Genomic DNA, 22573 nt, shown 5'->3' with positions numbered 1-22573 from the left:
GATCCGACCAGCTCGATCTGTAGTACTGCTGCTGAGCCACCCTTGGTGGTGGACATTGAAATCTCCCACCCAGAGTACATTTTGTGGGGTGATGGGGTCCGAAGTTAATGTTAAGGACTCCCAGAGCAAAACCCTCCCAACAGTATACCACTGACACCACGTCTGCTGAGTCTGTCCTGCCAGGAGGACAGGACATATCCAGGGATGGTGATGGTGGTGTCTGGGATTCTGACTCTGTATGATTCTGTGAGTATGACTATGTCAGGCTGTTGCTTGACTAGTCTGTGAGACAGCTCTCCCAATTTTGGCACTAGCCCACAGATGTTAGTGAGGAGGACTTTGCTGGGTCGACAGCGCTGTTTCTGCCTTTATCTTTGCTGGTCGCTAGGTCAATGCCAGGTGATCTGTCCAGTTTAATTTCTTTGAGGCTTTGTAGCGATTGGTACAACTGAATGGCTTGCTAGGCCATTAAAGAGGGCAATTGAGAGTCACATGTAGGCCAGACCAAGTGAGGATGGCAGATTTTCTTCTCTGAAAGACATTAGTGAACTAGATGGGTTTTTCCTGACAATCAGCAATGATTTCATGGTGATCAGTAGATTCTTAATTCCAGACTTTGTTTTACTGAATTCCGTGATAGTGGTATTCGAACCCAGGTCCCCAGAACATTTCTGAGTCCCCAGAACGTTCTGAGGAAGGATCACCGGACCCGAAATGTTAACTCTGTTTTCTCCTTCACAGATGCTGCCAGACCTGCTGAGCTTTTCCAGCAACTTTGTTTTTGTCCCCAGAACATTAGCTGGATTTCTGGATTAATAGTCTAGCAATAATACCACTTGGCCATCACCTACATTTTGCCATTCAGTCCATCGAATTTGCTCTGTCATTCAATATAATTAGAACCTTCCTTCACAACACATCTTTTACCTTGTAATTTTCTGGTATTTCCTGACTTGTATTAAATACATTTCTTAGAACCCAGTTTAATTGTCTGATGTGGACACAGGAATTGGTTTAATTTAACAATGTTACTCTGTACAATATAGAGAAATATTTGTTTCACCTTCCTTCTCACAGCAAGGCTGATTCCTGTTTCAGTTGACCTAAAGTACCAGGAATAGTGTAGTTGGACTTACATTTGTGCAGGGACTGTTTATAAATCTTAGTTTTAACCTGTTGGCTGGAAAGACAACCTGTGTAACATACGTGACCCTCTGTCACATCAACGTGGTGCAAATGATACATCAAAACAAGATTTCTTTCACAGATAAAGACAGTTTAGTCTCACAAAGAAAGTAACTTTGATTTTTGAGTAATAGAGTAAGATAGAAGATATTATTTCAGCCACCTATTATTTTCCACAACGTTCAATTTGTCCCTGCGATAAACGCTGACTTGTTCCCATTCTGTTTGGTTTTTTCATTGGGTGGCTTTGGGGCTGTGAGTAATTTATTCAACTGAATCATCCAATCTGTTTGATAGACAACAGATACAAGTGATTGCTGGAGCTTCTCTTTGTTATTGCATATGTATCAAAAAAGTGGAGCTTTTAAAACTGTTGCGACCTCACTGGAATTCAAAGCTTACATTGTCATCATGTTCTTTCTTTTAATCTGGTTATGAAGGATACTTTCTTAGTTTCACTCACGTTTGTCTAACATACATCTATGTGAATGTATTTTTTTATTGTCTTCAGCTCCTTTACACTATTTCCAGATTTAGTTTTAGGTTCTCTGACGTCAAGAAAATGCCTGATTAAAAACACAGCAGGTGTTTGACATTCTGAAATCTAACCGTTAAGCTATATTCGACCTGACTCAAAAGCCAAGGTTAAATTTGTTCTTGCCATCTCGTGGAAAAATATTTTAGATACTTCATACAAATGCATAAACAAGCTTGGTATTAATGCCTATCTAAAAGATGAGAACAAAGTACCTCCCAAAATTATATCTAAATATTGTCATCACCAGATGTTTGTCCCATCAGGAATGACTGATGTTGGCAACTTATTCTGGTTCCGAACATTTGATGATGCTGGCTGTTCTGGACAACTGAAATATTTCATCATCTGAGCTGAAGAGCAAAGTTGGTTTCTAAGGTTAGCTGAATTTTTTTGACTGAAAAGACAATTATCTAACATTTCTTTGCAGGCGACAGAATTTAAACATTAAGTACAGCACCAATACCATATATACATTCACATTAATTTCTACATCTAGAAGGCATTGGAGGGGGTATAAAAAAAAATACAAGAACTATCCAAGAATATTTATATCTGTCAGGCAAGACTGAACAGGACCTGGAAGTCAGCTCTTGAAATGGAAATTCTGAGGGTTTAGCCTGAAAGGGATGAAGAAAATACATTAAAGATTATTGTTGGGATAGATATTGAAAAATAGTCTTCACTTATGGAAAAATCCAAACTGAGGGGTCCTAAATGTCAGATAGCCACTGATAAATCCAGTGAGTAACACAGGGGAAACCTCTCCACCCAGAGTGTGTTTTTTAAGCGGCACTTATTACTACATGAAAAATTGTGGCAAGTAGCAGTGATGCATTTAAGTGGAAGCTAACTAAGTATGCACAGAGAAAGCAATCGAAGATTAGAAAGCTATTGAAAATTATGCTAATATAGAGCAGTAGCGCCAGCAAAGGCCAGTCAAATCAAATGGCTTATTTCTGTGCTGTGGATTTTATATAATTGACGTAGTCACTGTTTTAACAGAGGTGATTATATATTTAAAACAGTTATATTAATCCTTTTGTTCAAAAGCTTTCGACATCATACAGCATCATTTCCATGACCCAGTGGCTTCACTGTTGATGTGCTGAATCAATTTAGAGGGTTTCAACAGAAATTTGCACTTTACGATAGGATTTTGTGTTTCTGCAGAAATAGCTCAGGGAAGGCATAATGCCTGAAAGTTTGCTCACCAGCCGATGCAGCAAAATTATGTGCCATCCACCTTCATTCTCGCTTAATCTTGGGATGGAAATCCTGTCCTTTGATGAAAGTTCAAGGAGTTTCTCTTTCCTATTCCAATGATTGAGGAGACAGTAGGAAGTTCTGTCTTTCTAGCAAACTATCCTTCTTAAAGCAACACCACCAAACATAACATTGATTGGTGCATCATTTCTTTACTCTTTGGGCACTCCATTTCTTCTACAGTCATCATACTTCAAAGTAGTTTAGTGTATGTGCAACATTGTTGAAATGTTTGAAGGTCCCATAAATAAGAGCCTTAGTAAGATTAAATGGAGCACCATACTTGGTAGAAATAACATAATTCCATGATGCTTTAAACACAACATATGCATAAATTAGAACCAAGAACAATGGATGCTGGAGATCTGAAACAAACAATAACAGAAATTGCTGGAGAAACTCAGCAGGTCTGGCAGCCTCTATGGAGAGGATACAGAGTTAACGTTTCGAGTCCATTGACCCTTCTTCAAAACTGCACAAATTATACATATAAATTATATTGCCCCTTCAGTGTTCTGAAGAAGTCATACCAGATGTCCAACATTAACTGTGTTTCTCCCTTCAGTGATGTTGCCAGACCTACTGAGTTTCTCTAGCATTCTCTGTTTGTTTTAGATTTCCAGCATCCGCGGTGTTTTGCCTTTACTCGAGTGTGGAAGCTGTGTGGATTCTAACTTCATTAATATGTTTATCCTATAAAATACTCAAGAGGTATGGCACTATAGTAGTTTGGTTTGTACTCTGTTTTACCAAAAGATACCTTTGGAAAAAAATTCTGAAACATATTTAGTCCAAGTCAACGTCTAAAAGGCAACATCTGGAGGTTTCCTGACGTCTTTGTTTTGTTTTGGTGGGATTCAGAACAATCTAAAGGGGCTGAACCCATTAGACCTAACAGACTCATTCTTCTTGCTAATTTTTTTCGATGTTGCTGTTTTCCTGATATTAGAACAAAACAATGCTTATCAGCAATGCTACATTAAGTACAGTATTTAAACAACCTGTTACTAAGGAAACGCATGTTAAGAACAGAACTCTTACCATAATCCATTTCATTAGATCTGTGTGGCAGCTAAGATAAGAGGTTTCTAATAATAATACTGATATACTTGCATTTATAAAATGCCTTATCAGTTTGAAGAGCACTTCAGACTTTGAATTATTTTCTGAAGTGCTGCAGTTGGTATTATGTGAGTGAGTAAACACGGCAGCAAATCTGCATCTGGGTCATCCCATAAACAGCCATGAGATGGCAGCCTAATCAATCTTGTTTTATACTTGCTCAGGGAGGAGTGTTGGCAAGGGCACACAAATGACTTCCTTGAATAATGTTACAGTCTTATTAACTTCCAACTGAGGTCCACAAGGGGATTTTTGTGTGACGACTCATTATTAGGAAGATGCAGACTTTAATGAACCATTAGCCCCAGCCTGGACTGAAATGTTAATGCAGATATAGTGAGCATAATTCAGCTCACTCATAACGTTCTGTCCAGAAAGGAGAATGAGTGAAGTCAATGTGTAAAGGTTTTGAAATTTGATGGTGCCAAATGATGGGTATGGAGGGCCAAATGTGCACTGTTACTACCTGGTCTGCTGAATGAAAGTGCATGTGTAAGTTGTGCTGGGGCTTGGGCATCAATCAGACAACAATATCCATTTTTTTTATTGGCTGCTACCTGTTTTGAGGGCGCTGGGCGAGGTCAGGTTCCTCTGCTTTAGTTATAGTCAGTCAATACCTTTCAAAGAGGAGATGCACTGTTGCAGGTAGGATTAAGGTGGCTGAAGAAATTCATCTGCTAACATTACAGACAGGAACTAGATACACTACTACAATGTTAGAGTCTCTGATACATCCGAACCAAACCAGCACTGTGCCTGGCAGCAAGATCAGAGAACCGCACAGTCCTCAGTGATACAATTCCCTATGTGCAGGACATTAACATGGACAATTGCCTGATCAGCCTGAATCAAGAGAAGGCCTTTAACAGAATATCAGGCATCCGCATGATGGATGTGCTGTCCAAAATGAATTCTGGAAAAAGGATTCCAATAGAATGTATAGTCAGTTACTGCTGTTCTCTCTCCCCTGGCATCAGCTGAGTCTATCAGGAAGGATGCATGCATAACCCATATGAGAGGTGACAATTCCAGGAATGGAGCCATTCTGGTCAAAGTCTACCTGTACAGAGACAACATCAGCAACTTCTGCTAAGATCTGCTGTTTGTGCATAACTGATGAGCCTCAGCAATGAGTTTGAATGGGCCTCAGGAACCAAAGCAAATTATGGCAAGTCCGAAGCCATGTTCTTTGTGAACTGAGCTGACTGATTTGTCCTCTTTATGTCGGGTCTTAATACCTGGGGACTTGATTCAGAAAAAGCAGTGCGTGTGTTAAAAACTATAAAGAGAGTGAGTAGCTCTGGTGAAACAGAGACTACATATGGGAGCGACAGTCCATCTCAATTGGGAATGAGAACCTGGTCATCAAGTGCAATGTACTCACAGTGTTACCTTATGTAGTGCAGGTCTCGGCCATTCCTCACTCCTGCACCATGGAGATGACCTGAGGTCTCATCCAATTTATCTGCAAGTTGCAAATGGACCATGAACACAGGGACCTTATGCAAAAACCTCTTGAAAGAGGAGGAAAAGGTGTACCAAATATTGCATCCTTCTGATGGCCGCTGTAGGTTACAGCTGCATCCAACTGTGCGCAGGCCCTCAGTACACAACCACCAAGTGTCACCATACTCCAAGCTTCAACCTGTCTCTCATGTCACAAAGAATGGATCTGGCCCATTGCCGCTGAACACTCCAAGAACTGGGGCTGTGCCATTCCACCTGTCCCATGTGGAGACATTCATACAGAAAAACACCACTGACCACAAATTTACCAGCCAGTGATCATAATGAGGCCCTGCAAAGAAAGCAGTCAGCTGGTTCTCTGAGGAGACAGTCCTAGCCAGTTCTCAGAATGAAAACAGAAATTGCTGGAGAAACTCAGCAGGTCTGGCAGCATCTGTGACGAGAAAGCAGAGTTAATGTTTTAAGTCCAGTGATCCTTCTTCAGAACTGTCATCAGCAAGGAAAAAGTGGTATTTATGCTGATGACACAGAGCCCAGAGAGAGAAAGTGAGAGGAAGACAGTGAGAGAGAGAGAGAGAGAGAGAGAGAGAGAGAGAGATGAAAGGGATAGCAGGTGAGGGGATTACTGATAGTAGGCCGGGGCAAAGAGAAGCTAAATAAGTGATAATGAGAGCTGAGAGTACGAGAGAACGGGTTGTCTGTGCTGAAAGCAAACTATGTCATGACAAGACCAGGTGTTGGGGTTGGTAAAAAACATGAAAGGATGGAATCTGGCTCTAAAAGGTATTGAACTCGATGTTGAGACCTGGAGGCTGCAGGATCCCCAAATGGAAAATGAGATGATGTTATTTGAGCTTGTGCTGAGGCTCACTGGAACAGTGCAACAGGCCTGTGACAGAAACATTGGGCAGGGAACATGGTGGTGTGATGAAGTGGCAGGCAACTGGTACCTTGGGGTTATTTTTATGGACAGGCTTCAATTTGCTCTTGGAATCCCAGGACAGAAGGAGAGGAAGGAGAGATGGACTCTTCTTCTTCAACCTCTCCCCTTGCCTGAGTCATGGTGACCCAGAAGTTAAACCACCACCAGTTGTCTCTCTCCAATGAAACAGCAGTCCCATGGCTTGCTAAGACTAAGCTGACTTTACCTTCCCCTTACAGACATATACTCTGCATTATTCTCACCAATACTCCAACTCATTTTATAAACAACATCTGTAATTTTAATCATGACAAGGCACACATTCAAAACAGCTCACAGCACTGTACTAACATAATCTCTTCTTTCCTGGAAAAGGTTGCACACAACCTGAAGCAAGTAGCAAGGGAATGTAAGAGACCAGTGCACCCATGTTTCTCCTTAAAAAAAGTTGCGTTGGGCATCAAAGATAGGAACCTGTGGTATAGAAGGTTCTGAGCTTCATAGCCATAGCACTGTTTCCAGTTGTAGCTGTGAAATTCTGTTGAAGCATATTGTGTTGTTTTGTAGTATTAAAAAAAAGCAACGTGAAATTAATTTAGTCACTTCATCATTCTGTGAAATATTATTTTGAAGTTATCAGATTGTGCATGGATTTACCAGATTGAATCTCAGTAATTGTACCTTGATCTTCAATGTTCAGATTCTTCAGTAGCCACTGGACAATATCTGCACCTGCAAGAAGAACAGAGAAAGTGTCTGAATTAGTATCAAGTAATGTAATAATACTGGTGGATCTCGGATGGTTTTACTCATATTTAAATCGTAAGACATGTGGCTTGCTACTGTCCCACATCTTATAATATGCAACACGCAAAGCACTACTTCACTATTAAGCTGTAATTGTGTTTAGGCTTAGACCATACCTTTAAAATCACCAAGTCTAAATGCTTTAGCTCACCTAAGACTAACTGTTTTTTGTAAATGAAGTTTCTAGATTGTAAATACTCCATCTCAGTCAGAAGAAACTAGAATTGAATAACAACCTTTTGCATTTTTTTTCTGCTTTTGGTATTTTTAAGTAGGATGTCCGAAATTTGAGGCATACTTACGTGCAAAACATTCAATTTTTGATCAGCTAATAGTTGGTGTAAACATCTTAGATAATTCAGGTTAATCTGATTTCAGTTCACTGAATTTCGCTGAACAGCAGCCACAACTGGAAACAGTGTGGACAGTGCTTTGGCTGTGGAAAAATCAAAACCGAAAGAACTGCAGATGCTGTAAATCAGGAACAGAAACAAAGTTGCTGGAAAAGCTCAGCAGGTCTGGCAGTATCGGTGAAAAAAAAATCAGAGTTAATTTTTCGGGTCCGGTGACCCTTCCTCAGAACTGATGTGCTTTGGCTGTGGAGCTCATTATGGTCCTTAAATTCTCTACCATAGCTTCCTATCTTTGATATCCTGCACAACCTCTTTTAAGAAGAAACGAAACATGGATGCACTGCTCTCTGACTTTCTTTCACTACTTGCTGCTCCTTTTACATGAAAGGAGGGATTATGTATAGTGACAGCAATGTGAGCTGTTTTGAATCTAATCCTCCTCCTCATATCTCCCCATGGACCATGACCCCATCATTGAACATCAGGCTACTGTGTCAACAATGGTCACAAACTTCATTTCAGCTAGTGATTCCTCCCACCCAACCGCCACCCCAACAGACTCCAACCTCATAGAGCCCCAACTCCATATAGCTCGCTTCTACCTCCTTCTCAAAATCTACAAACAGGACTGCCCAGGCAGACCCATTGTTTCTGCCTGCTACTGCCCCACACGAGTCACCTCTTCCTTGTCCAGTCCCTTCACATTTACATCTGTGTTTCCTCGGACGCTTTATATCATAGAATAGAATAGAATATCCATTATTGTCACTTGTGCTCCATTGTCGGAGTACAGTGAGAAGATTTTACAATATCTGCCTTCTTACAACAACATAACCTAATCCTATCACAGGTACAAGTATCTAGGTACAAATCTTGGATACAGCACAGGAATATAAGTAGTTGCATTACTGACAGATTTGAAAAATAAGTTAAAAATAGAACATCATTAAAGGATTGACATTGCAATAAGGTAGGAAATTTCAAATAAACATTACAGTGTGGCAGCTGAGTGCAGGGCCTCTGTGCGTGGACTGACCGCTTGCGCCAGACCCCAGTCCAACAGCTGTTCCTGCTCCGCTCCAAGCCTCCAGGGCACTCTGTACCGGCACTCAGCTGCTCCAAGGTAAGTTTCAGGACTGCCTCCCCCACACCAGTCTGTACCTGGGACTCAGTGCACATGCGCTGCTCCAGGGCTACTTCCCCACATGCTGCTCTAGTCTGCTTCTCCTCATGCTGCAGTTTCAGAATTTCCAGTTTGTGGGCTCCAGCTGCCTCTTTAACATGGATGTGCAATCCCTTGACATGTCCATTCTCCCTCAGGATGGTCTCAGGTCACTCCACTAGTTCCTGGAAAAAAACTATCCCCACCCACCACTACCCTCCTCACCCTGAACAACTTCGCTTTTAACTCCTCTCAATTTCTTCGAGTCATGGAGTCGCCATGGGAATCCATATGGGCACCAGTTATGCTGTCTCTTTGTGAAGTATGTGTAAAATTCCTCACCCCAGTCCTATTCCAGCCCCACCCACAACTCTTTCTCCAGTATATCGATGACATCATTGGTGCTGCTTTCCTCTTTCATCCAGAATTGGAAAGGTTTACCAATTTTGCTTCCAATTTCCACCTCGCTTTCATCTTCACCTGGTCCATCTCTGATTCCTCCCTTCCCTTTCTTGACATTTCTGTTTCCATTTCTGCAGATAGGCTGGCCATTGATATCCACTATAAACCAAGTGACTCCCACAGTTATGTTGATTATATATCCTCACACCCTAGTTCCTGTAAAGGCTCTATTCCATTCTCCCAGTTCCTCCACCTCCTTTGTATCTGTTCTGATGATGCCAACTTTGACAAGGGAGCCTCCAAATGTTCACCTTCCTCCTCAATTGAGTTTTCCCCAGCACCGTAGTTAACAGGGTGCTCAGCCGAATCCGAACAATCTCCCGCACTTTGGTCCTCACCCCACTCTTCCCTCCCACAACAGCGACAGAGTCCCCCTTATCCTTACCTACTATCCCACCAGCATCCGCATTCAGGTGATCATTAGCTGCCATTTCTGCCACCTCCTGTGGGATGCCACCACCAGACACATGTTCCCTCCCCTCGTTTGTCCGCCTTCCACAAGGACCATTCCCTCCTCAGCATCCAAGGGCCCAAAAACACTTTCCAGGTCAAGTAGAACATTACCTCCACTTCACTCTAGTCTACTACATTCACTACTCACAATGCAGTCTCCTCGACATTGGGGAAACAAGTGGGGACTGGGTAACTGCTTTGCAGAAGATCTACATTTTGTGCGCAAAAACAACCCTGAACTTCCAGTTGCCTGCCACTTCAATACACCACCTTGTTCCCTGGCCAACATCATTGTCTCAGGCTTGCTGCAGTGCTCCAGTGAAGCTCAGTGCAAGCTGTAAGAACAGCATCTCATTTTCCGCTTGGGAACTCTACAGCCTTCTGGACTCAGTATCGAGATAAACAATTTTAGTGCTTCAGGCACCTTCTCCCTTCTCCCATGTCCTCACCACAAACCCCACAGACCAGGCTTTGTTATCACATGGTCTGCTATTGCACACTACCCATTGTTAGCCACTAATAGTCCCCATTAGTAGCTATTCATTCTCCCAGGTTGACCGTTATCTATTTCTTTGTCTGTCCAACTGTTCTACTCACTCTTTGGGCTCTACCTTCACCTATCATTTATTCCTTACCTCCTGCCCCAACTCTATCTTCTGCATAAAGACAAAGTTATTCCTAGCCACCATCAATTCGGAAGAAGGGTCACTGGACCCAAAACGTTAACTTTGATTTCCTTCCACAGATGCTGCCTGACCTGCTGGGATTTTCCAGCAATTTCTGTTTTCTTTCCAGTTAATCTGATGCTGGGCCTCAGGAAGGTGTCTTTTATTAGTTCAGAAGGGAAGGGTTAAAATATTCGCGAAGCAGAACTAGCAAGTGTTACATAAAGAAATACCTTAAAGCGTTAAATGGCATCACAAGATAAACTCCCTCTATCAGAATATAAAGAACTGTTCCTGGGAGGTGCTAAATAGTGTTCAAAGAATCAGTTTTTAAGTGCTAAGCTCTATGTAGCTAAGCAATGATGTGTACTTACTAAGTCTAGCCTAATTCTCACTAGACACTACCATGCAACTGAGATGGAATGTAATTAGGTATTAACTATGTTGGGATCTGGTAGTAGAGTGTAGTGTCCCTATCTGTTAGTCAGGAGACCTAGGCTCAAGTCTCATGGTTCCAGAGGTGTGTAGCAAGATCTCTCAACAGGTTGATGAGGGAATATAAATCTACTCTGTAAAAGAAGATTGAGCTTTTACTTTGCAAAAGACAACATGTGGGCATCCATCACCACTTGGTGCTGGTAACTTAGACTAATAATAAAAGATTGGGTTGATGGCAGTGAATCTACCCAAAGGCATCTCAGGTGGTACTAACGGTCACACCCATAACGGATACCAAAGGGTTTCATTTTCTAATTTTACTTTAAACACTTCTCAGATTAAAATAATTATTACACTGCATTGGAGCTACTTCTAAAATATGTATAGATTTCAAATTTAGATTTCATCACCATGGCCTGTCAGATAAAAACTTAGCTCAAGAAGACTGTAAATTCTCAGGGTCAACTGTGATTAAAACTTATTTATTAAATATTGAAGAGATTTTCATGTTTTTCAGCTTCACAAATGCATCAAATGTCCATATGATATTGGAGCAGAATTAGGTAATTTGGCCCATTTTGTCTAATCCACCATCCGATCATGTCTGATATGTTTCTCGACCCCATTCTCTTGCCTTCTCCCGTAACCCTTGATCCCCGACTAATCAAGAATCTATCTTTCTCCATCTTAAATACACTCAATGACTTGGCCTCCATAGCCTTCTGTGGCAATGAGTTCCAGATTCACCACCTTCTGGTTGAAGGAATTCCTCCTCATCTCAGTTCTAAAGGGTCATCTCTTCACTCTGAGGCTGTGCCCTTGGGTCCTAGTCTCTCCTACGAGTAGAAACTCTATCCAGGCCTCGCAGTATTCTGTAATTTTCAATCAGATCTCCCCTCATCTTTCTAAACTCCAGGCTGATCTCTGCTAAGCCATTCCTCGGAATCAAGGGTGACTTGCTTCCATCCTAGTTCAATGGATTTGGAGATGGTTGATAAGTCTGACATGTGATCTACAGATGTGCAGGTACAGGTGGCGCTACAAGGGCTGGGCAGTTGAGGTGTTTGAGGTTTGTGCGTCTTCTCGAACTCCTCAACTTTTCCTCTGAATGTTCTCGACACAATATCTCTACATATTTGGCGCTTTCCTGAATAGATCTTCTCTGTTGAACAGAATCACAGAAATGCTACAGTTCAGAAGGAGGCCATTAAGTCCTTTGTATCTGCATTGACTCTGAGCATTTTGACTTAGTGCCAGTATCCTGAGTTTTCCCTGTAATCCTGCACATTGTTTCTATTTGAATAACCATCCAATGCTCTTTTGAATGCTTCATTTGAACTTGCCTCCACCACATCTCCAGATAGTACTACTTGCCACGTGAAAATGTTTTTCTCATTTCACATTTGCTTCTTTTGGAAAATATTTTAAAACTGTGCACTCTGATTCTTCATCTGCTTAGGAACAGGAACAGATTCTTCTTATCTACTCTGACCAGATCCCTCATGGTTTTGAAAACTTATATCATATCTTCTCTTAGTCATTGCTGCAAGTAAATAATCAGCATATTTCCAGTGTACCTTCATGACTGAAGTCTCTCATCCTTGGAGTCATTCTCATAAACTTCTTCTTTATTCTCTCCGGTGCCTTCACATCCTTCCTATAAAGTAGTCTCAGAACCATACTCAACATTCCAGCTGCAGTCTAACCAGTGTCTTATGTAAATTCACTATAGCCTCCCTGATCTTGTACTCTTTGCCCCTATTTATGAAGCCTAGGGATGCTGTATCCTTTATTAATGGCTCTGTTTAACTGCCCTGCTACTTTTAATGATTTGTGCACATATACACAGAATAGTGAGCATTATTTTATACTGTCTCTCCATGTTCTTTGTGCCAAAGTGCATCATTGACCTCACACTTCTTGATAATGAGCTTCACCAGCCTTCAATCCACACACTCCACCAATCAGTCAATGTTCTTTTGAAGTCCTAACCTATCTCCCTCACATTTTACAATTTTCCCGAGTTTGTATCATCTACAAATTTTGAAATTGTTCCCTGCACGTCAAGATTTAGAAAACGTAAGAATTCAAATATCGACCCTTGGGGAATTCTGCCACCAACTTATTTGCAGCCTCTAAATATCCAGTAGCCTCATCTCTGCTTCCTAGTGCGCAACCAATTTAGTATCTATGTTGCTATTGTCTCTTTTATTGTATGACCTGTTGTGTCTGTTGTGTGCACTTTATCAAATGCCTTTTAGAAGTCAATGTACACCACATCAATTCTCTCTGTTATGTCTTCCAAAAAATTCGAGTAAATTCCATGCTGACTTTTCTGAATCAATCCACATTTTTCATGCAGCCATTAATTCTATGGCAAATAATGCTTCTGGAAGTTCCCTCACCACTGAAGTTAAAGTGACAGGTATGTACTCTACTAGGTCAGTGTGGGTGTTTGATTTCTTCAGGGATGCTTAGAGGACCTTCCTAAAAAGTGTTCCCACTGTCCTCCTCAGAGCCCTATGCCTAAACTGAGACCCAAATAGAGCAGTTGTTTTAGCAAAGTGCAGTCAGACATGTCCTGCCCGACAGAGCTGGCTATTTCACTACAAGATACAAAGTGTAAGTTATGTTGAAATAATCTACATCTAGTAAAATGACATTACTACAAGACAGCAAGAACTGCAGATGATGGAGTCAGAGATAACACAGTTTTAAAATCTCCCCACCCCTGGCCTCATCCCATGTCCAAGCCTCCCTCTCATCCCTGCCTCCTTGACCTGACACAACCTGTCCATCTTCGCTCCCACCTATCCGTCACTCCCACCTCACTGACCAATCCCCACCACTCCTTACTTGTACTCATCTATCACCATCCCACCTACCTTCCCCAGCCCCACCCCTCATCTCTCTTTTTATTTCTGAGCTCCCTTTCCCCTCCCCATTTCTGAAGAAGGGTCCCGATCTGAAATGTCAACTTTCCTGCTCCTCTGATGCTGCCTGGCCTGCTGTGTTCCTCCAGCTCCACACTGTGTTATAAATGGCATAACTACAATGCTTCTACAAAGTTGTTAAATTCAGTGTCACTGATTGCTGCAATTGTCATTTTTAAACCATCTTTAAAACGTTTATATAACTAAATTTGCTTAAGTATGACAGTGAGTTCAAGACCTTTGATACCTTTCCTGAATTATAGAATAGTTGCTCAACTTCTGCGAACATAAATATATTTGGAGGGCCTGATCTTTTTCAAATTTTTCATATTAAATGAAAGAAGTGTCATCTTGGACTATTGCATAATACAACAGAAGCTAAGATTCAAAAAAGTGAGCATTTAAATATGGCAGTAATATCAATCAGTCTATTAACTGAGGGAGCAAGGACCAGAAACAAAAATGTGTTAAGTAAACAAGGTGGACACTGGTGAATGAAAATAATTCTATTCCACTAGAAGGCTAAGGAGTTTAGTTAGGTGTCCATCATTTACAATTTCAAAGCTGGAAACTGACACACGTTCCTGTTTGTGGTGATAGATTTTGGATGAAATAGCTTACTGGTCTGCCAAATTTTGTTCGTAGACAAGAGTTTGTACAATCTGCAACAATTGCATTGGATTTAAAACTGACAACTGGGGTCTGTCTGTCTCCATAAAAGCATTTCTAGATACAAAACATGCACTTAACTAGCTTTATACAACTGGGAATTTGGTTACAAATATACACAAATTGCATACATAAATATTACAAAATGTATAAACTCAACATTTGTAGCAGAATGTATTTCTGAATTTAGTAGAATTCTAGAATTTATAAATAGGGTGAAATAGTGATCCACATATACAAGGCAATGGTTTACCCATAATTCGAGCAAAGAACACATGTTTGTGACACCCCATTATAGAACATACATTAAAGGAGTAAGGAAAAAAAAACCAAGGCTTAGAACTGGACAGTAATAGCTTTGCTGCATGAAAATAGTGTGCTGGTATTTAAATGAGACATTAAACCAAGTCCTGCTTAGATGAATGTAAAAAAATTTGCTTGGTACTGGGCAATACTTATCCTTCAAAGTAATTTTCACATCAATATTTATGGTAATTTGCTGTGAACAAACAGTTCACTGTGTTTTCCATGTCACAACAGTGTAATGCTGAAACTCATTGGCTGTAATGCACTTTCAGATGTTGTGAAAGATGCTGCACAAACGTTTCCTTCATGTGTAATTAAATAACTCTAAAACAAATATGAAGACCACCTCCATCTCTTAACAGCTGATAAATGTTCCAAATAAACTTACACTCAAAAATTTATTTGGATTTTGTTACCTGCAAATTCTGCCACATTTATATTCTTAATCTTATGTATTTCAATTATTGATTGTTGCTTCATTCTGCATAGATTGATCATATTCATTTAAATTCCCAGTCAGTAACAAATACTACAATTCCAGGCAGCATCTTGTTCGTGCTCTTTGTGAAAAATGAAATCTTATCATTTTTTCATTAACCTCAAGTTAGTGGCTTTTAAAAAATACAAATCCATTGGGCTTCTTTGCTATTTTGTTTGAAGAATTTTGCACAGTCAGGATCTGAAAATGACAAATGTTAATTACCTTCGGAATGCAAATTGGTGAAAAATGCTGGCATTTCTCTGGAAATTCATCCAAAATGTTATCCAACAGAGACAATCACCTAGGGAGGTATACAGCAGGGTTCAAAATGCACAGGGGGCAGTTAATTCATCCTTGAAAGGTCCCAAACAGTCAGTGAAAATTCAACCACATGACACACCGATGGAAGAACAGATTTTTTGGATCTGGGCTAGAAACATTGCTTTTACTCCAACTGCCAATCTATACATTCCCTCTTTTGTAGTGAGTGATATTGGGTGGGATTTCCCCAGTCTGCACCAGATCCCACCTTAATCGTAAATTGCATCTTAACTATTTTCCAATTGAGGGAGTTGTCAGTGAGGGTATGGGAGTGGTGGCAACAGTTTATCAAAGGGACCTAATCCAGCAGCACAGGCATAGTAGTACTGTGTCCCTTCAAGAACTTTACACACCAGCAGAACTCATACTTCTAATAAGTATAGCAAGTGTCATCAGTCTTAATAATAGAATCAAATACAACCTCTAAATGAGAAATCCCTATTGTTTTACTGGTGCCTTTCCAACAGGAAAAGTAATGTGCAAGAGCGAAACATTATTTATTACATTCAAATTATACAACATATTCCTGCTCTTTTGATACATTAGATCAAGCTCTACAATGGTAGATCTGCTAACCTAGCTAAAAGGCGAAGAGGCAGAAGGGAAGAGGGGTTACCCCACAGTGGTAACAGTTAGCAACCCAGAACTCTGGACCAATCATCTGGGGACATGGGTTCAAATCCCACCATGGTAGCTGGTGAAACTTGAATGTGGTAAAACTTGAAATAAGAGCTGGCCGAATGGCGGCTTTGAAATCATAGTCAACTGTTGTAAAAGCTCAACCAAAAGTTCTGAGGAAGGGTCACCGGGCCCGAAACGTTAACTCTGTTTTTTCCTTCACAGATGCTGCTAGACCTGCTGAGCTTTTCCAGCAACTTTGTTTTTGTTCCTGATTTACAGCATCCACAGTTCTTTCAGTTTTTGTTGTAAAAGCTCATCTGATTCACTAATGCCCTGAGGGAAGAAAATCTGTTCTGACATGTGACTCCAATCACATGGCAGTGTTCCGGATTCTTAATGGCAAAAAACACTTACCTAGTCAATGATGCCCATAAACCTGTGACTGAATTGAAAAAACACAGGGATGGGGCAATTTTATTGATGTGCTCCAGAAATTTATGCCAGAGCCTCCAGATCTGCTCAAACAATCTGGACTGGCATTTAGTACTCAAAAACTAAGTTTGATATTGGAGAAGAAAAAGAGTGATAAAGGCTTCAAAGCCTTACATTGGTAACAAAGCCCCATTTAGAGGTAAATAGGTGAAGTCCAATAGAGTAACATACATTTATATACCATTATTAACATGATGAAACATTCCAAAGGCAATATACAGGGCCATGATAAAACAGAGAATGACAGTGAACCAAATAAGATATTACCAAAAGCTTGGTGAAAGAGGCAGGTTTTCACAAGTTTCTTAATGGAGCAAAGTGAAATGGTGAAGTAAAGATGTATGGGGAGCTTAGGGTCTAAGCAACTGAATGGATAGCCAAAAAAGATGGAGTAATTGTATTGGGGATGCACAGGAATCCAGAATTAGACATCTTGGAGGATTGTGGAGCTTGAGTAGATTGCAGCGATAAGGAGGGGTGAGGCCACAGAAAGATTTAAAATCACAGATGAGAATTTTGAAATCAAGACCTTCCTTGATTGGGAGCTAACAATGGTCAGCAAGCACATGACCAGGGAATATGAACTTGTTGCAAGCTCAGACATGGGCAGCACAGTTCTGAATGATCTCAAGATTAAAGAGGGTAGAATGTAAGAGATCAGCCTGGAGTATGTTGGAGTAATAAAGTCAAGAGGTAATGAAATCTTTTTTAAAACTTGTTCATTTGTGGATGTGGGCGTCGCTGGCTGGCTAGCATTTATTGCCTGTCCCTAGTTGCCCTTGTGAAGGTGGTGGGGAGCTGCCTTCTTGAACCACTGAAGTCCACCTGCTGTGGGTTGACCCACAATGCCATTGGGGAGAGAATTCCAGGATTATCACCCAGCGACAGTGAAGGAAGGGTGATATATTTCCAAGTCAGGATGGACAGATGCTTGGAAGGGAACTTGAAGGGGATGGTGTTCCCATATATCTGCTGTCCTTGACCTTCTAGATGAAAGTGGTCGTGAGGTTGGAAGGTGCTGTCTGAGGATCTTTCGTGAATTTCTGCAGTGCATCTTGTATGTAGTATGCACTGCTGACACTGAGCGTCGGTGGTGGAGGGAGTAAATGCTTGTGGATGTAGTTCCAATTAAGCTGGCTGCTTTGTCCTGGATGGTGTCAAGCTTCCTGAATACTGTTGGGCTGCACTCAACCAGGCAAGTGAGGACTATTCCATCACACTCCTGACTTGTGCCGTGTAGATGGTGACAGGCTCTAGGGAGTCAGGAGGCGAGTTACTTGCTGCAGTATTCCTAGCCTCTGACCTGCTCTTGTAGCCACTGTGTCTATGTGGTGAGTCCAGTTGAGTTCCTGGTCAATGATAAGCCCAAGGCTGTTGATAGTGGGGGATTCAGTGATAGTAACACCATCATGAATGAGAATTTTGGCAGATTCCAAGTTAAAAAGAATCTAATTCTATAAATATAGTCTGCAGTATCAATACTACCTTATTCATCTCTAAAAGTAAACTCTAAAAACACAATCATTCGGAAGATAATGATACTATGTAACTGATCATCTACAGACCATCTACAGGCCTGCTTTCACTGGCATTGAGTGTCTTTAAGTCAGAGGTAGATAGTTTTTTGATTAGTAAGGGGATCAAGGGTCAAGGGGAGAAAGCAGGAGAATGGGATTGAGAAATACATCAGCAACTTGATGCGCTGAATGACATAATTATGCTCCTATATCTTACGGTATTTCCAGGCCTTTAATGTCAGAATCATGCTTAAATCTGATACCAGCATTCATACTTGGATTTTTTTATTATCTATTGCATCAATTCCTGTTGAGACTAATAATTAAAAAAAAACTTTCAATGAATAGCTAAAAAAAAACCAAACAGGATTTCACATTTTTAAAATTTTACAGTAACAAATGAACCAAAAGCACTGTGACTAAACATCAAAGGTGAGAAAACCCATGAAGAAGCACCAGGCACACACCCCATTATGTGAGTTTGGATTAAAATTACTTTGGCACTGATGTTGTTTGAATAGTCCAAAGATGAGCAAGTTGGGTGGATTAGCTATGCTAAATTACCATCGTGTTCAGGGATGTGCAGGCTAAGTGGGTTAGCCATGGGAAATGCAGCATTACAGGGATAGGGTAGGGGGATGTGTCAGGTGAGATGCTCTTTGGAGGCTTGGTTGGTGCGGACCCATTGGGTCGAATGGCCTCTCGTCACACTGTAGGGGTTCTATGGTTCTAAATATTGGTCTTGCAATCCTGAAGAAATTGTCCTAGTCACTTTCTACAAAGCAAATAGACTATTGGAACCCACAGGGACACACGGCAAATGACTGAACCTGACCATTGGGGTCCTGCTAGAATGGACAGTCAGGCCTACTGTTCCTCATCTGATTTCAATGATCTTTGGCTAGGAGATCTGCATAGAGGATGGTCTGTAGATGATGAGATTTTTGCAGTACAAAAAGGTGAGGACGTTAAACTGTTCATACATGAATCAGATGTAGAAATCGAGCAGGACAGAAATTTTACTAAATCAACTCGTTCACATCAGGAGAGCTGGCAGTGGATCTGGTGCCAGCTATTCAAAGAAGCAGATTTTACCATGACATTAATCTCTTGCTTCCCAATATTGGGTGATGATGATCACCCACATCTCTCAATGGAAAGATTTTGAGTTAAAGGAATGATGATAGAGGTTAGAATGGCTGCATTCCAGATTGATTTCTCAGGATTCTGCCAAGATTGCAGGACAACATTGCATGGCCACCCCCAACGCATCCACATCCTTGTCCTATAGCCCTGCCCCACTCCAATGCCCTTCACCATTGTTCTCTGACTCTTCCTTGGAGTTCCTGCTGTGAGAAGTGGCAGCTCCCAGCAAATTGGTGTCAAAATGAATGGGAGGGAGAAGGGAAGGCTCCTATCTCTTAAAGCAACCAGCTAAGCTTCAATGAATACTGAAAGAACTGCGGATGCTGTAAATCAGAAGCAAAAACAAAGTTGCTGGAAAAGCTCAGCAGGTGCGGCAGCATCTGTGAAGAGAAATCAGAGTTAACATTTCCGGTCCGGTGACCCTTGTTCAGATCTGTTCTGAGGAAGGTTCACCGGACCTGAAACGTTAACTTTACAGATGCTGCCGCACCTGCTGAGCTTTTCCCGCAACTTCTGTTTATGCTTCAATGGTCATGTGATGGAACGAAATGTGAACAGCATTCAGCTTTTGGGTGCTAGCCACACTCTGCAACTCTCTTACCTTCCTGGAATTTTCCTGCATACCATACCTTGCACCAATAAACGTGCAATGTTACTCAATTCTCTCTCTCTCAAGTCACCTTTTCACATTCCCCCATGAACAACTGACATTGATGCATAGCCTTATTGTGAGTGCCATCTCATATCTATGCCTCGCGGTCACCCTCCACAAATATTGATCCTCCACTGGCTCTCCACATGGATCTTTTTTCCCCATGTATAACCATCTGCGTTCTCTCCTTGCAGGAGAAGAGATAACGGAACTAACGCAGAATGAGAGAACTCAGGGTGATGTCCCATTGATAGCTACCCAGACCCCTGCACTGGGGAAGTGCACCTTGGAGACTGACTGGTAACAGAGCACATGGTCTTTGCCATCTGGGGGCTCTCAGAAATTTTGATGACAGCAACAGCTGTATGATGGCACTTATCTATCACGAATGTTGATTTGCAATCGCAACACCTAAAATGTAAACATCTGCACATTGTTAGCATTTTACCCTCTTCCCATGACCTTATATAAGGATGTTGTGCTCAAGACCAGGAATGGTAGCTATAATGTATTTGAATTGCCTGTTTTCAAAGTACTGACCTTAGTGGGTTGTAGGAATGCAGATCCAATTGTAACTAATTTGAAAAATACATTTGTTTGTCAAATCATTGATGGCAGAAATGCAACTTTTGGAATTCAGCTGTCAACAATCTTTCATTTAAAACTGAATTCCTTTCAGGGGGCAGACACTGATAATGAATTCTTTTTAGCTGGGTGATTACACATTTTAAACAAGGGCACCAGAAGAAAAGTGACAACATGATTCTGACTGGAATTAATTTCCTCCACAACAAAAACAGAATTTGCTGGAAAAGCTCAGCAGGTCTGGCAGCGTCTGTAAAGAAAAATCAGAGTTAACATTTTGGGTCCAGTGACCCTTCCTCGGAATGTTCCTGTGAATGTTATGCTTCAATGGTCATGTGATGGAACAAAATGTGAACAGCATTCAGCTTTCGGGTGCTAGCCACACTCTGCAACTCTCTTACCTTCCTGGACCCGAAACCTTAATTCTGATTTTTTTCTTCCCAGGTGCTGCAAGACCTGCTGAGCTTTTCCAGCAATTTCTGTTCTTTTCCTGATTTACAGCATCTACAATTCTTTCGGTTTTTAATTTCCTCCAAGTTTGCCTATCAGTGCACATGTATGTTTCCTGCCAGAAAATGCAGTGTAGGATAATCATCTGTGGTTGATGGTAAAACAACAAACCATTTCTCTGAACAATTTGTATTTACACGGGATCTACAATATAGGAAACATTCTAAGGACTTGCATAAGAGGTATGAGTAATACAGGCATGGTGGCAAGGAGGAAAAGATTGAAAAATAAACGCCAAATTCTATTCGAAGAGGTGGATTTTATTGAGGGTCCTGACTTAGGTCAGGCGAAAAGGCAAATGGGTTCAGGGGATATTGTAAACAGCAGACACAACGTGGCCGAAGGATCTGTCACCAGTGAAGGGTGAAGTTTTTGAGAACAGGGGAGGAGTTTGATGTATATAATGTCGGTATAAGTACCAATCTACGGAAATCTTCTTTGCTTGTGATAATTAAATGGAAATGAGGGGAAGTCATCTACACATTGTGATTCTTTTTTTAAAAATCACAGTAGCAGCTTTTGTTTACCTGCCAGGAAAATAACTTGACTGATTTTTTGACAATTGGCTGACAATTTAACAAGCCAAACAAAGACACCAAGCTCCGCCAGTAAATTATACCGTCAGTGCAAAACAAAGCCATAAACAGCATACAATCTCCTGTGCAGACAAAAAAATACGTCCATGTATTGCAGAAGGCAGCTAATAGTTCCTGTGGCATCTCCACACCAAATGTGACTGAAATAACTGTTGATTCCATGCTGTAATTTCCTAAGAAATGAACCAATTCCCAATGAGTTCAGATTGTCTTTCTTAAAGCAATTGGTGAGCAATTTCATTGGAAAGTGTTCACCTGTTTGTGCATTAGTGTTGCGTGAATGCAGCAATATATATGCTGAAAATTAATCCAGTATTGATAACTTAGTTTTCTTCCTGGAAGTAAAGAATTGATTATTTTAGGTTATTTTCCTTTTTCTGAATGTTTGCACACATGAATTACTATTCCCAAGAACATGGATTCATCTTCATTGTTACATCCTCGGCACTACCTGTGTCTCCTGTTTTCAAACAGCACTGATATGTATGAAGTAAAAGTACAGGTCAGAGGAACATACAAAACCCAAGTTTCTACTCGGAGACCTACATCTTGCGAAAAAAGATGGATTTTCTGCCGAATGCCAGTTAACTGTGTTGCCGGTTTCTAGATTGAACTCTTCAACAGCCCTGTCAATTCCATTGCCTTAAAGAGCAAGGATAACTAGGCAGCTGCATCAAAGCATCAGCAACAGAACTGAATACCCAAGAGTAGGGAGCATTACAGTTTCATGTCCTCCTGGATCCCTGCACAGACACTCCCTTTGGCTGGGAATTGTCTAGCAGGCAACAAGAGCAAGCAGGTGTAGCTCTTACTCAACACTGCATATCCTAAACCCTACCCCTGCCCCCAACCCCGCATGCTCACAGCCTCATGAACAACCCCTCCATGCGGCAGATGCAGGGGCTCA

At 41.2% G+C, this 22573-nt stretch overlaps 1 protein-coding gene across 1 annotated transcript in view; it reads right to left on the bottom strand.

The window, feature by feature from the left end:
• Nucleotides 1-22573, bottom strand: part of LOC109935278 (regulator of G-protein signaling 7-like) — a 374831-nt gene that overhangs the window by 112769 nt on the left and 239489 nt on the right. Inside the window, exon 3 of the mRNA XM_048601347.1 lies at nucleotides 7179-7229. Within this exon, the coding sequence (XP_048457304.1) occupies nucleotides 7179-7229 (51 nt within the window). The remainder of the gene's footprint in view (nucleotides 1-7178; nucleotides 7230-22573) is intronic.

This window comes from Rhincodon typus, chromosome 9, assembly GCF_021869965.1.
Source record: "Rhincodon typus isolate 14 chromosome 9, sRhiTyp1.1, whole genome shotgun sequence".
Taxonomy (NCBI): Eukaryota; Metazoa; Chordata; class Chondrichthyes; order Orectolobiformes; family Rhincodontidae; genus Rhincodon; species Rhincodon typus.
This window is presented reverse-complemented; position numbering and strand designations above follow the sequence as displayed.